Source organism: Eublepharis macularius, chromosome 18 (genome assembly GCF_028583425.1).
Source record: "Eublepharis macularius isolate TG4126 chromosome 18, MPM_Emac_v1.0, whole genome shotgun sequence".
Lineage (NCBI taxonomy): Eukaryota > Metazoa > Chordata > Lepidosauria > Squamata > Eublepharidae > Eublepharis > Eublepharis macularius.
Window position 1 is genome coordinate 27,967,293 of NC_072807.1, and position 11,622 is coordinate 27,978,914.

An 11,622-nucleotide genomic window follows, 5' to 3' on the forward strand; every position below is an offset into this window, starting at 1 on the left:
TAGGCTGGGTTGGATCGTGGGTTGAATCCAACCAGCTTTTCCACTGAAAAAGGGGAGGATGGGTCTTGTTGGATCACCAAAAGAGACCATGCCAAGGATCACAGGACCTGCATGGACAAAAGCTATGTGGGATGGGGACCATAGTAAGAAGGGGAATTGGGTGAGATTGAATGGGAATGGTTAGCTGGATCCCATCCTCTGTTATAATTATACAGGAATTTGGTTTTCCATGTTTTCAGAATAAAAAGATGTAGCATGGATGTATTTCATGAGACTGGTATTTTAACAGAGCTTTTTGTTCTGGAGTTTCTTCAGGACAAACAAAGACTGAGCGAACCAGCTAACCTGTTTGCTTGGGTTCCTTTTTAGATAACAATGAGTGCTCCTCTGACATCAACATTTGTGGATCCAAGGGTATTTGCCAGAACACACCTGGAAGCTTTACTTGTGAATGTCAGCGTGGCTTTGCACTTGACCAGACTGGTGCCAGTTGTGAAGGTACATGCACAAGAGTCATGCAAAGTGATTTTTTTAAAAAAAATTCTCCTTATATAATGAACGTGTCTTATATAATTAATCAGTGGGTATGACCACTATTGCTCGTAAAAGAAACGGTAGCCTGGTGATCTCTGCTCTGTACTAGTTGGCATTCTTTGCTTAAAATTCCATAGTGGCATTTGACTTGACTTTTGCTCAACTGTATGCATATCCTTCTACTTCTCTCTGTAGTTAGCACATGGGATTTTTTTTACATGAAGGTCAATCCCTGGTAGCTCCCATTAAAAAAAATAATAATTTCGCTTAGCAGTTTTGGGAGAGACACAGCCAGTCATCTCATTCTGCAACCTCTGTGGACATAAGGAGCTGCTGTATAGATAGGGTTGCCAGATGCCCCTGGCAACTGTCAGGAGGTTGGGAGGGCACAGGGTATTTGGTTTTTCTTGTGCCTGTGCTTTGCGTGTTTGAGGCCATTTCTTAAAGAATGGGCCCTTGTGCTATGCTGTCACTTGTGGTGTCACTGGAAGTCATGTCATTATACAGAAGCGTGCATGCAGCTATTTGCCTGAGTTGTCGGACAATGGTGGGCAATCTTTGGGTGGCCTCCCTTATTATCCCACCACTGGCCAGTGTCAAGGCCTGGCAAGCATATGCATGCCTACTTTTCTGTGTTTGTGTGGCCAGTGTGCTAAAGTCTGAAAAAGACACGCAAGACTTCTTGTACAGATACATGTTGGATGCCTGCAGGTTAACACGGACCCATGAACCTATAAAACTAATTCTGCAGCTGTGTGGTTCACTGGTCTTCTCACATGTACTTCTCATTTTGAAAAGGAAAAAAATAAACAACTTTTTAGATATGGGATAAATGTGACAGTGTCATCCTCTGCCTTTGTCTCCTCATATGAGAAGTAAGTAAATGCACAATAAGCCAATCAAGTTTCCATAAGACAAAACCTATATTAAAAGAGAAATATCAAATCCTTTTTTTCTCTCATGATGTCTGATTATATCGTACAGAAATGTGTGTCATACAGCAATTAATACAGGAAAGTTTCACCCTTTTGCCAGCTTAGAAATGCTTCCCACATAGGAAATTCTAGATTTATTTGTGTGTGTGCACATTAAGGTTATGGAATGTATGTCCAAGATGATGAGTAACTAGTGAGGGAGATATAGCCGTAAGCAAAGATGGCTGCAACTCTCATGGTATGCTGCACATCTGTGGACAAGATACGTTACAGATTTTCTTGAAGGCTCTGTATAAAAATCCACCTGCATTTTTTCCTTTTATAGATGTTGACGAGTGTGATGGAAATCATCGGTGCCAGCATGGTTGTCAAAATATAATTGGAGGATACAGGTGTAGCTGTCCACAAGGATATCTCCAGCATTACCAATGGAACCAATGTGTTGGCAAGTCTCTTTCCTTGTTTTGTGAACAAAGCAGGTCACCTCTGAGTCAGTGTTAACTTTTTTGTTTGAAGGTTGCTTGAAGCTTAGTTTTAGTAGGTTCAGAGATGCTTTTCTCTGTCAGTGCCGGCCCTACCACAAGGCAGACCTAGGCAATTGCCTAGCACATCAGAATTAGTAGCTGTGACCCCCCCCCCTTACACACTGCCACCCACAATAAACCTGCTTACAGTGGTTTGGGGCTTCACAGACAGTTAAGGGCAGTCATAGTACGCCACCTATTTTAGCCTCAAATTTATCAGGTAGAGATCTCTGGTCCAAATACACACAGGGTACCCTCTCTCCCCTTCCCAGAGAATCCACCAGACAGGTAGTTGATCCTCTATGTTCACTACCCCTCACCAAACTACTGCCCAGGGCTATTGGCGAAAGGAAACTCAATGTTTACTTCCTTTATACAATGTCACCATTTAATTAATCAGGTCCATTGGTCGTGATCAGAATACTTGATGTTGTGTTATTTCCCGTCCACCAAGAACTTCAAGCCAGCCAACGTTAAAACAAGAATAACTTATTTACAAGTTATATATAACATTGGAGTGAATTATTCAAACACATAGATACTCTGTTGTAAAGGGATGAACTGATAACCCCACACTTATAACAATGGATGGTTACAATGTGTGAAGTGTCCGCAGCAGCTTCAAATACTTCTATCCCCGCCCTAACTACCTTAACAGATTTTCCAACTGTCACCAACTCCAGCATTCTACCCACTCTCATTGGCTGTTCCCTGGAGAGGCAGAGCTAGAGCTAGGGCTTTCCGTCACAGAAGTGTCACAAAAAGCATGTACTCAGTGAAGCACTGGCTTATACTGAGACTATTGGCCTATCTAGTCTGGGGTTGTATGGAGAAAAAAAGTCCTATTAGTTCAATGGGATGACTTCTCACTTTTGACTCTGTTGAATTGGCAGGGCGGGGTGGTGCTGCTATGAAGTCATAGTTCATCTAGGGCACTATAAAAACATTTGCTCTATGTGGTGAGGTTTGTCTGCAATTAACAAACGTTAAATATCTATAAGAACGAAAAGCTTCCCTGGAAATTAACAAAAGAACCCATCACTGTTTCTTATCATATGTACCAAAATGCCCTTTGTTTTTCCACTGTCATAATGAACAAATTAAGCCTGCAAATTCAAACCAAAGGTGGTTTTTGTTTCTCATCCAACTTTTGGTGATGATCTCTGTTTCTGCAGCCCAGCTAATAAAATTGCTCATGGAGAAAGTTACTAATTACTGCAAGGATAGAAGAGAAAGGTTTGGTCCACATGTATCTCCAAAGCCATGGGACACCGCTTTTTTATTTTCATTATTTTCCAGCCATACAGCTTGAATGTCCTAATATCAGTTTTTATTAGAACATTTAGGGATTTTGCTTATTTAATTGGTCCATTCAAGATGGCAGCTTCCCCCCCCCCCCCCCGGAGATGTGTACAGTGAATCAAACTTTCAAGAGTCGATGACCATGTGTTTGGCATAGTTTGCTTTCAAAAGCATATAAAAATGCCTTTCCTTGTTATCATTATGCTGCTCTAAGGGAGGTCTCTGGTTTTAATTATGCTTAAGAAAACTTGCTGACATTTTTACACAGTCCTCAGTTGGGAATGTAGATGTTTCAGTTCTGACAAGGGAATTTTGACAATCGCTCAAAAGTTGTTTGCATTCTGGAAAGATGGGATTAAACTAGGAGGGAGACCATATGATTCAAATTAAAAATATAGCTCACTCTTTTCAAGCTTTTTTGATTTTTTTGTTTATTCATAGGTAGGAGAATCCTAAAGAAGAGGGGGATCTTGTCAAGTTAGTTTGAAAAATTCATAGTTCTTCTGTTCTTGTGAATGGTGTTGTCTGGGACAACTCGATCAAGATCAGTAATAGCTTATTTATGTAGTTAAAGTGTGTTTGTGTGTGTGTGTTTTAAAATCAGAGGCAGGTGTATATCAATCCTTTCTTATATAACTAACTCACCGTTACCTTCTTTTTTGTGGGGCTTTCTGTCTTTGTTGTTTCTGTCTTTTCTTTCTGCACTCAGAATAAAACCAGATGAGATAACAAAAGATCCATGACTGGATCTCCAGCACCTTTGCCCATGGTAAATAGCAGTTGCAGGTTCCCAGTTTGAACTGGGGTCATGGCATGTGCTGGGGAGGGGGGATAATCAGGGACCCTTCCCCAGCCAAGCCACCCAAGTGGTTGAGGCAGTATAATGAGGAACATTATAATATAATATAATGAGGAACAGCACAGTCGCTGAGCTCACTGTTAGCCATCAATGGCACAGAAGGTGATTAGCTTCCCCTCCTGGATTCATGCCACTTGCAGCAGGGTCCAATCAAAGCACCTGCCGCATTGGGCTTGGCTGGTAGCAGTGTGAGTTCGGGAGGGGATGGGTGTGCCTTTCTTGGCAGGGGCAACAAAATACCTTTAACATAAGTTCAGAAGAGCCTTGCTGGTTCGGACCAGCCCATCCTCTTTTGCACAGTAATCAACCAGTTGCCCTGGAGGGCCAGCAAAGAGGGCACAGAGGCTAAGGGCCAAGCTACAAGTGACGAATGACACAGGTTGGACACTTGTCAGCTTCCCTCAAGTTTTGATGGGAAATGTAGGCATCCTGGTCTTGCAGCTTGGCTCTCTGACTGCCATCCAATGGACTTTTCAACTGTCACTTGTCCAACATTCCGCCAAGCTGCCTACGAATGACACAGGTTGGACACTTGTCAGCTTCCCTCAAGTTTTGATGGGAAATGTAGGGGTCTTGGTCTTGCAGCTTGGCTCTCCAACTGCCGTCCAATGGGCTTTTCAACTGTCACTTGTCCAACATTCCACCAAGCTGCCTACATTTCCCATCAAAACTTGAGGGAAGCTGACAAGTGTCCAACCTGTGTCATTCGTCACTTATAGTTTGGCCCTAAGTCCTTCCCCCTGATGCTTTCTCCCAGCACTGGGTTATGGAGCCTGGCTGCCTCTGGACTTGGAAGTTCCCTTTTGTCACCATGCCTGGTAGCTTTCTTTTGTCAATTTGTCTGTTCCCTGTTTAAAGCCTTCGATGCTTATGGCCATCACTCTGTCCACTGGCAGGGCTTTAACCAGCCCTGGTTTAACCCTTTCACCCTTTTTACTGTTTTACTGACTTCAAGTGCTATACTTGAGCTGCTGTTTGCTCCAATAAAGGGAAAGATATATGCGACACACACCCCCACCCAGCATCTGTAGATGGCCATTTGAGATTGGGGCGATGGTATGTAGGAAGTTGAAAGTTAAACGCCTTCCTAGAGTCCAAAGGAAGCCTCCCAGCTGTGTTACTGGGGAAAAAACATATTGGGGATCCATTCACAAATCTCAGCATGTTCCATGGCTTGACTTTCAAATATGCATACTGCTCTCCAGTCCAATTCCAGTCTTACTAAAATCAGGGAAAGGAAAAATAGATCCTGTCTTTCCAGTTTCTGGGAGTGTCTCTGTCCATCTTGTGGCTACAGCTCTTTATTCTTCATGAGCATTGACTAAGAGTTACTCCAGGGTAATATATGATAGTTTGAGGTATGGCACTGGAAGTCCAGATTTCCTTTCTGCCATACATTTCTTTTAAAAAGACAAGAGAGGCAGTCCCTGATACAATAGTAGCACAAGAAGCTGAGACCTGCCAGGAACCAATGCAACCAATAAATAATTCAATGAATACGACTTGAACATACAATAAATACAACTTGAACATGCACGAATGCTAGATGTAATCAATAGCAAGAGCTCCCGTATGTGCGCTGAAATACATGCATGAAAAAAAAAGTCCTTTGATGAGAGTTGGAGAAAAAACATGCTATAGTGGTTTGTGCACCGTCCCCTGAGGAACTGGATTGCATGAAACAAGCTGAGTTTACCGGTCGCTTGTAGGGCCGGGGGGCCCCTTTGGGGGCCTCTGTTCGTCTCTGCACTCCACCTGGTTACATCACACCATCAGAACCTACACCCCTGTGGGGGATTCTTACCTCTTTCGGCTCGTCGCTCCAGTTCCTCACCAGCGGAGGTCTTCAGTGTGTAGCACCATTGAGATATTTACTTATCATTTGGACTCTGAAGGAGAGACTGCACGCACCACTGAGAGACTTGGTAGAGGAAATGCGGTCTCGCGTGGATTTTTGATAAAATAACTTTCATTGTATCAGTTTTTTGAATTATGCATTTCTTACTGTTTTCTATTTGCATTGTTTATATTGCTATTGATTACATCTAGCATTCGTGCGTGTTCAAGTTGTATTTATTGTCATTCATTGTCAAGTCATATTCATTGAATTATTGATTGATTGCATTGGTTCCTGGCTGGTCTCAGCTTCTTGTGCTACACATTTATTTTAGGCAAGCTAAAAGAAACACTTTGTGCACTCTTAAGTGTATGCATTCACTTTCAGCATTCAGGAAGGTGAAAAAGATGGTTTCATTTCAGTGAGTATCTGTTTTAACAGATCTGGCCATGCCTTTATTTTGTGTTATTTTTGTTCTTTTGTTGTTGGTTGATTGTGTGATTTTGATGTGTTTGCTACTTTGCCTCGAGTTCAGTAGATCAGATGGGATATAAATACTTTAAATACATTTTTAGTAGCATTGTAGTTGTCTAATATCACCGTTACATTTTTATCAGATGTTATGCAGCTTTAATGCTTCCTCAGATGCCCTAGAGGAGAAAGGTAGATAATGTGTCATAAATAAATGTCACCAAAACAAATGATGATGCTAGTTTTGTGGCCCAGGGAAACAGAACACAATATGTTAGTAGTGCCAGCACAATAAAATGACCATATTGAAATTCTGCAGCTTCCCAATTTGGACATCCTTTTGAATAAATTTAACATAAATATGACAGGCAATTTATGCAAGTTGCACATTCTGTGCCTCATGGCAATCTCTGAAATGACATTGTAGAGCAGTATTGTGTACTTTGTGCTCTACATTAATGATCTCCAGACTGTATTCACATTCAGAATTAGTTTGTGAACACCCAGTTCATAATTGATCAGTTTGGGTACAAAACCCCCCAAAAATCATGCTGAGCACATAGCACTGAAAATATTAACCAGTTAATTTCTGCAGACAGTTATTTAATTGATGGCCAGCTGAAGTATAAGTTTCATTTAAAAGTGTGCTCTGTTGCGATGCAGTTGTGTTTATTTATACCCCTTGAACTGAGCAATGCACAAGGTGTACAAAACATGCTGTTGGCTTTATGGTGGCCCGTAATGATTTCCAGATAGAAAAGTGCTTGACTCTACCACCAGAAAATCCTAGTTCTGCTGTGGGAACTTTGTTTCAGATACATGTTCTGTGCAACGAGTGGGCTTCCCAAGTTAAGGGTAACCTACTTTGCTTCCCTTCCAGATGAAAATGAGTGCCTCAGTGCCCATGTCTGTGGAGGAGCATCTTGCCACAACACTTTGGGCAGCTACAAATGCATGTGCCCGACTGGATATCAGTTCGAGCAGTTCAGCGGAGCATGCCAAGACGTCAATGAATGTGGATCGTCACAAGCCCCTTGCAGTTATGGTTGCTCAAACACAGAAGGCGGTTACGTCTGTGGATGCCCGCCTGGCTACTTCAGGATAGGTCAAGGGTAAGAAGATCCTCTTTTTTAAATGAACAGATTCTAGTGGATGCAAAAGATTCAGTCAAGCTTCATTATATGGTGAACAGCCCTCCGATTAATCTCCAGAATATAAATAAAAAATCCCCTGGCACATCATTTCACCGTCCTTGCAGAACATTTTTGGTTCGTCATGATGTGGACTGATGCGGAAGAACGACTGATGCCATTTTATGGGCTTCTGTAACCCCATTCTAAGCTCTTATTTGTGAGCAAGCAAATTACAATGCCTTCCTTTTCAGTCAAAGAGTGAAGCGTGCACACACACAAGTATGTAGCTTGTACTCAAGCTATAAAATACTGTGAAAAGGAAGATTGGGACTCAAGGAAGATAGGGACACACTGAGAAACAAATGTACATGTATTCTGCTGTAGAACATCTAGAAACAGCTGCTAGGATTCTTTTCCAAATGTGAAATTGGGTTCTTTGGTCGAAAGGTTAAAAACTGTATCTATATGCTATATATTGTGTTGCATTGGAATTTGTCAGTTTTGGCATAGCCAGATGAATTTCTTACATTAAATGCTCCATTAACAGAAGCTCTGGTTTGAAAATGCAAGTTTAGGGTTCCAACTTGTAAATTGTTAACATGCAAAAGTTTGATGCTAGCTGTTTAATAAAAATTTCTTCCAGCATAGTTTCCATTTGTTTACTGAACAGACCAACTATAACTCGTATGAAATCAACATGGTCCAATCAATGTGCTCTCCGTGCTGTGATCCAGTACAAATTTTAGCTGTGCAATATGGCTCGATTTGCCTGAACACAGATTGGACTGAGAATGCTGTGGTTGATTTTTTTTTGTCCTTCTTTGTTTCCTAGCCATTGTGTCGCTGGAATGGGACTGGGTAAAAGTCATGGCCATGACCTATCCGTTAGTGGTGAAGTAGATGACAATTCACTTTCTCCAGAAGCGTGCTATGATTGTAAAATCAATGGCTACCCTAAGAGGGGAAGGAAGCGGCGAAGCGCAAATGAAACGGATGCACTTGATGGAGAGGTAAAACTGTTTTGATCTTCTTGTGATGGGGTGCCCTTGATGTAGCTCACTCAGAGACTTTCTAAAGACCTGTTCTTGAGTTAATTTTCAAGGTGGATACGTTTCATGTGATTTGACCACATCAGATTTATGAGGTTAATATTTCTTTTGAACATGTCCTCATATGTAAGATCTAATATGTTTGGGAAATCATTAAAACTAAACCATACCCCTTATGGAGTAAGCTCTAGCTCTGTTGACATCATAACATGGTCCGGTGAAACTATCACCATGGAAAGCAGCTAGCAAATATTACATTCCTCTGCCTCTCTTCCCATGGGGCTCAGGCAACGTCTTTAGGGTTTTTCCACGTGATCTCTCCTCGAGTCATTGACCAGATCTAGATTGACTTAGCTCCCCACGGCTGCCTTTGTTCGAGGCAATCCAGAAACTGTATTTGCTACAGAATGCAGCTGCTTGTCTTTGACTGGAGCAAGCAGATGTGATTGTGGGAGACCTATTCTAAGCCAGCTCCACTGATTCCATGTTTGTTTCCAGATTCAGTTTACCACGTTGATACTTACCTTTTTAAGCCATTAATGTCCTACACCCACATACCACCTCTCTCAGAGTCGCTCTACATGAGACAGCTTACATGGGGACGCTGAAGTGTAGGGAGATGCAATGTTAGCCAGGAAGCATAGTTTAAAAAGACAGAGCCAAAGGCTCAGTCAATTTCACCTCTCTACATGAGGGTAGTTTAAAAAGACAAAGCTGGTGGAGATTGTTAATTTCATCTTCCTGGTGAAAATGAAATTAACAAACTCTCTGAGGAGCAATCTCTACCAGCTCTGTCTTTTAAAACTACCCTCCTGTAGAGAGGTAAAACTTTGTCTCTGTCTTTTTAAACTATGCTTCCCAGCTAACATTGCATCTCCCTACACTTGAGTGTCCCTGTCTAAGATATCTCTTGTAGCGAAACTCTCAGTATGAACTTGTGCGTCGTCTTCTGTCTTCCTGGCATTTCCTTCTATCTGTCTCTGTCCTTAAGGTTATTTGATTTGCCTCAGTCCCGTTATGGGTTTTTCCAGTGGTTGCAGCCATTGGGGAGGGCTCCCACCCTTACAATCTTTGGGAGGTAACATAATGCAGTGCTTTCTAGAGGACATTTAGAAGAGATAAATTGTGTTCCGGTGACTGTTGCTTAGGTTATGAGACAAAAGGCTTTTTTAAAATTATGGGGTATTTTGATTTTTAATGTGCATTTTTGTCACTGCGTGCTCTTTTGCAAGCTCCTTTAATGCTCCTTTGGGTGATGGTGGTGTGGGGGAAGGCAAGACATAAATGTTTTATTTAATCAATAAACATATCATGGCTGGACCCTGGTACTATGAGAACCGGGTTTTGTGGGCTGAGTTCCAGGAAAAGTTAGGTTAGCCCGTAACAGTAGAAAGACACAAAGTGCTTTTGTAGCTTTAGAGAGTAAGAGTGAGATGAGGCCCAGTAATGAACTCAGGGCTGCTGCCAAAAACAGCAACACTGAGACAAGTCTGTTCTCCCCTCTACCATAACGTGTAGCTTATTGAAACGCATGATGTGTCACCATCACATTGTGAGCTCCACATTAACTCCGCGTTATTGGCTGCCACTGAGAAAAGGGGCGAGAAGAGAGACTCGTATCTGGTTCTTCCCTAAGGCTGTGATATATGAGCTGCTCTTAGACCACTCTTAGACCACATCTAGCTTTTTGCTATATAAAAATCTACTGGATCCAGTTTGATTATATATTGCTCTTTTTAATCCTACTTATTCATCAAGGAGCTCATACGCAGTCGTCCCCTCCCCAGTTTTATCCTTCTTCAAGATAGTTATGACCAAGAGTATGTGACTGACCCAATGTCATCTAGTAAACCTCTAGCAGAGTGTAGATTTGAATGCTGGGGTCCTCAGTGGTTGTCTTTCTAACCACTATAGTGGCATGTACACAACACATCTTTGTGATTGTTTAGTCCAGGGGTGGCCAGACTGCGGCTCAGGAGTCACATGTGGCTCTTCTAGACATATTGTGCGGCTCCAGAGGTCTCTGAGTATTGCCGTGGCCATACATTTTATTTTAGTCTAGTTTATTTCCCTCCCTCCCTTTTCTTCCTTTCCTCCCTTCTTTCCATGTCTTTCCCTCCTTTTCCTTCTTTCTTTCCATGTCTTTCCCTCCCTTTTCCTTTTTCCCTTTTTTCCTTCCTTCTTTCTTACCATGTCTTTCATATTTTCAATAAAATTGTTGGGGTTGTCAGGTCTGACTAAGAAAATATCTGGGGACTTGGGGGTGAAGCCTAACAAGGATGTGATGTGACTTTTGTGATGTCACTTCCAAGTCAAAGATCAGGTGATGGCTCATCCCAAGCTCCACTCGTTCTGATCATGTCACTTCCAGCATACTGCACCAAACCCCACCTCTTCCTGTGATGTCACTGTCAGGACCCTCCCCCAAACCCACCTCTTCATCTGAAGTCACTTCGATGCATCATGTCTTGCAGCTCTCAAACATCTGACGTTTATTCTATGTGGCTCTTACATTAAGCAAGTTTGGCCACCCCTGGTTTAGTCTTAAAAAAGGTTTTGCCATAGATATGTGCAGTTAAAGGTGCTTTCTCCCCTAAAGGAGGCCTTCTTCAAAGGAAAACCAATCCTCACCAGGATGCCAAGGACCAAATCATTAGGTATTCCAACAAATTTGAAAGTTTCCACTTTTCTATGAGGCTCATGGACATAATTCTTCTTGCCTGGCAATCTCGCCTGGAGCCCAAGGACATTCACACCATCTAGCTTACAACATCTGCTTCGTAGAATAGGCACAGAAGCTCAGCTCCATGCAGATCTCAGCAGGATAACTGGAAAGAGCAGTAGAGTTCAAGCGACAAAGAAACAAAATCGAAAAGTAAATAAGATAGGAATCTGCCAGGACACAAACAGTGTTTTCTCCCACACTGCATTTCTTTGCCAAATGATGATAGTAACAAATCCCTTAAGAGTCTTGCATA

At 42.1% G+C, this 11,622-nt stretch overlaps 1 protein-coding gene across 1 annotated transcript in view; it reads left to right on the forward strand.

The window, feature by feature from the left end:
* Positions 1-11,622, forward strand: part of FBN1 (fibrillin 1) — a 205,957-nt gene that overhangs the window by 192,058 nt on the left and 2,277 nt on the right. The window contains exons 62-65 of the mRNA XM_055002220.1: positions 370-498; positions 1,795-1,914; positions 7,343-7,574; positions 8,428-8,605. Coding sequence (XP_054858195.1) covers positions 370-498; positions 1,795-1,914; positions 7,343-7,574; positions 8,428-8,605 — 659 coding nt within the window. The remainder of the gene's footprint in view (positions 1-369; positions 499-1,794; positions 1,915-7,342; positions 7,575-8,427; positions 8,606-11,622) is intronic.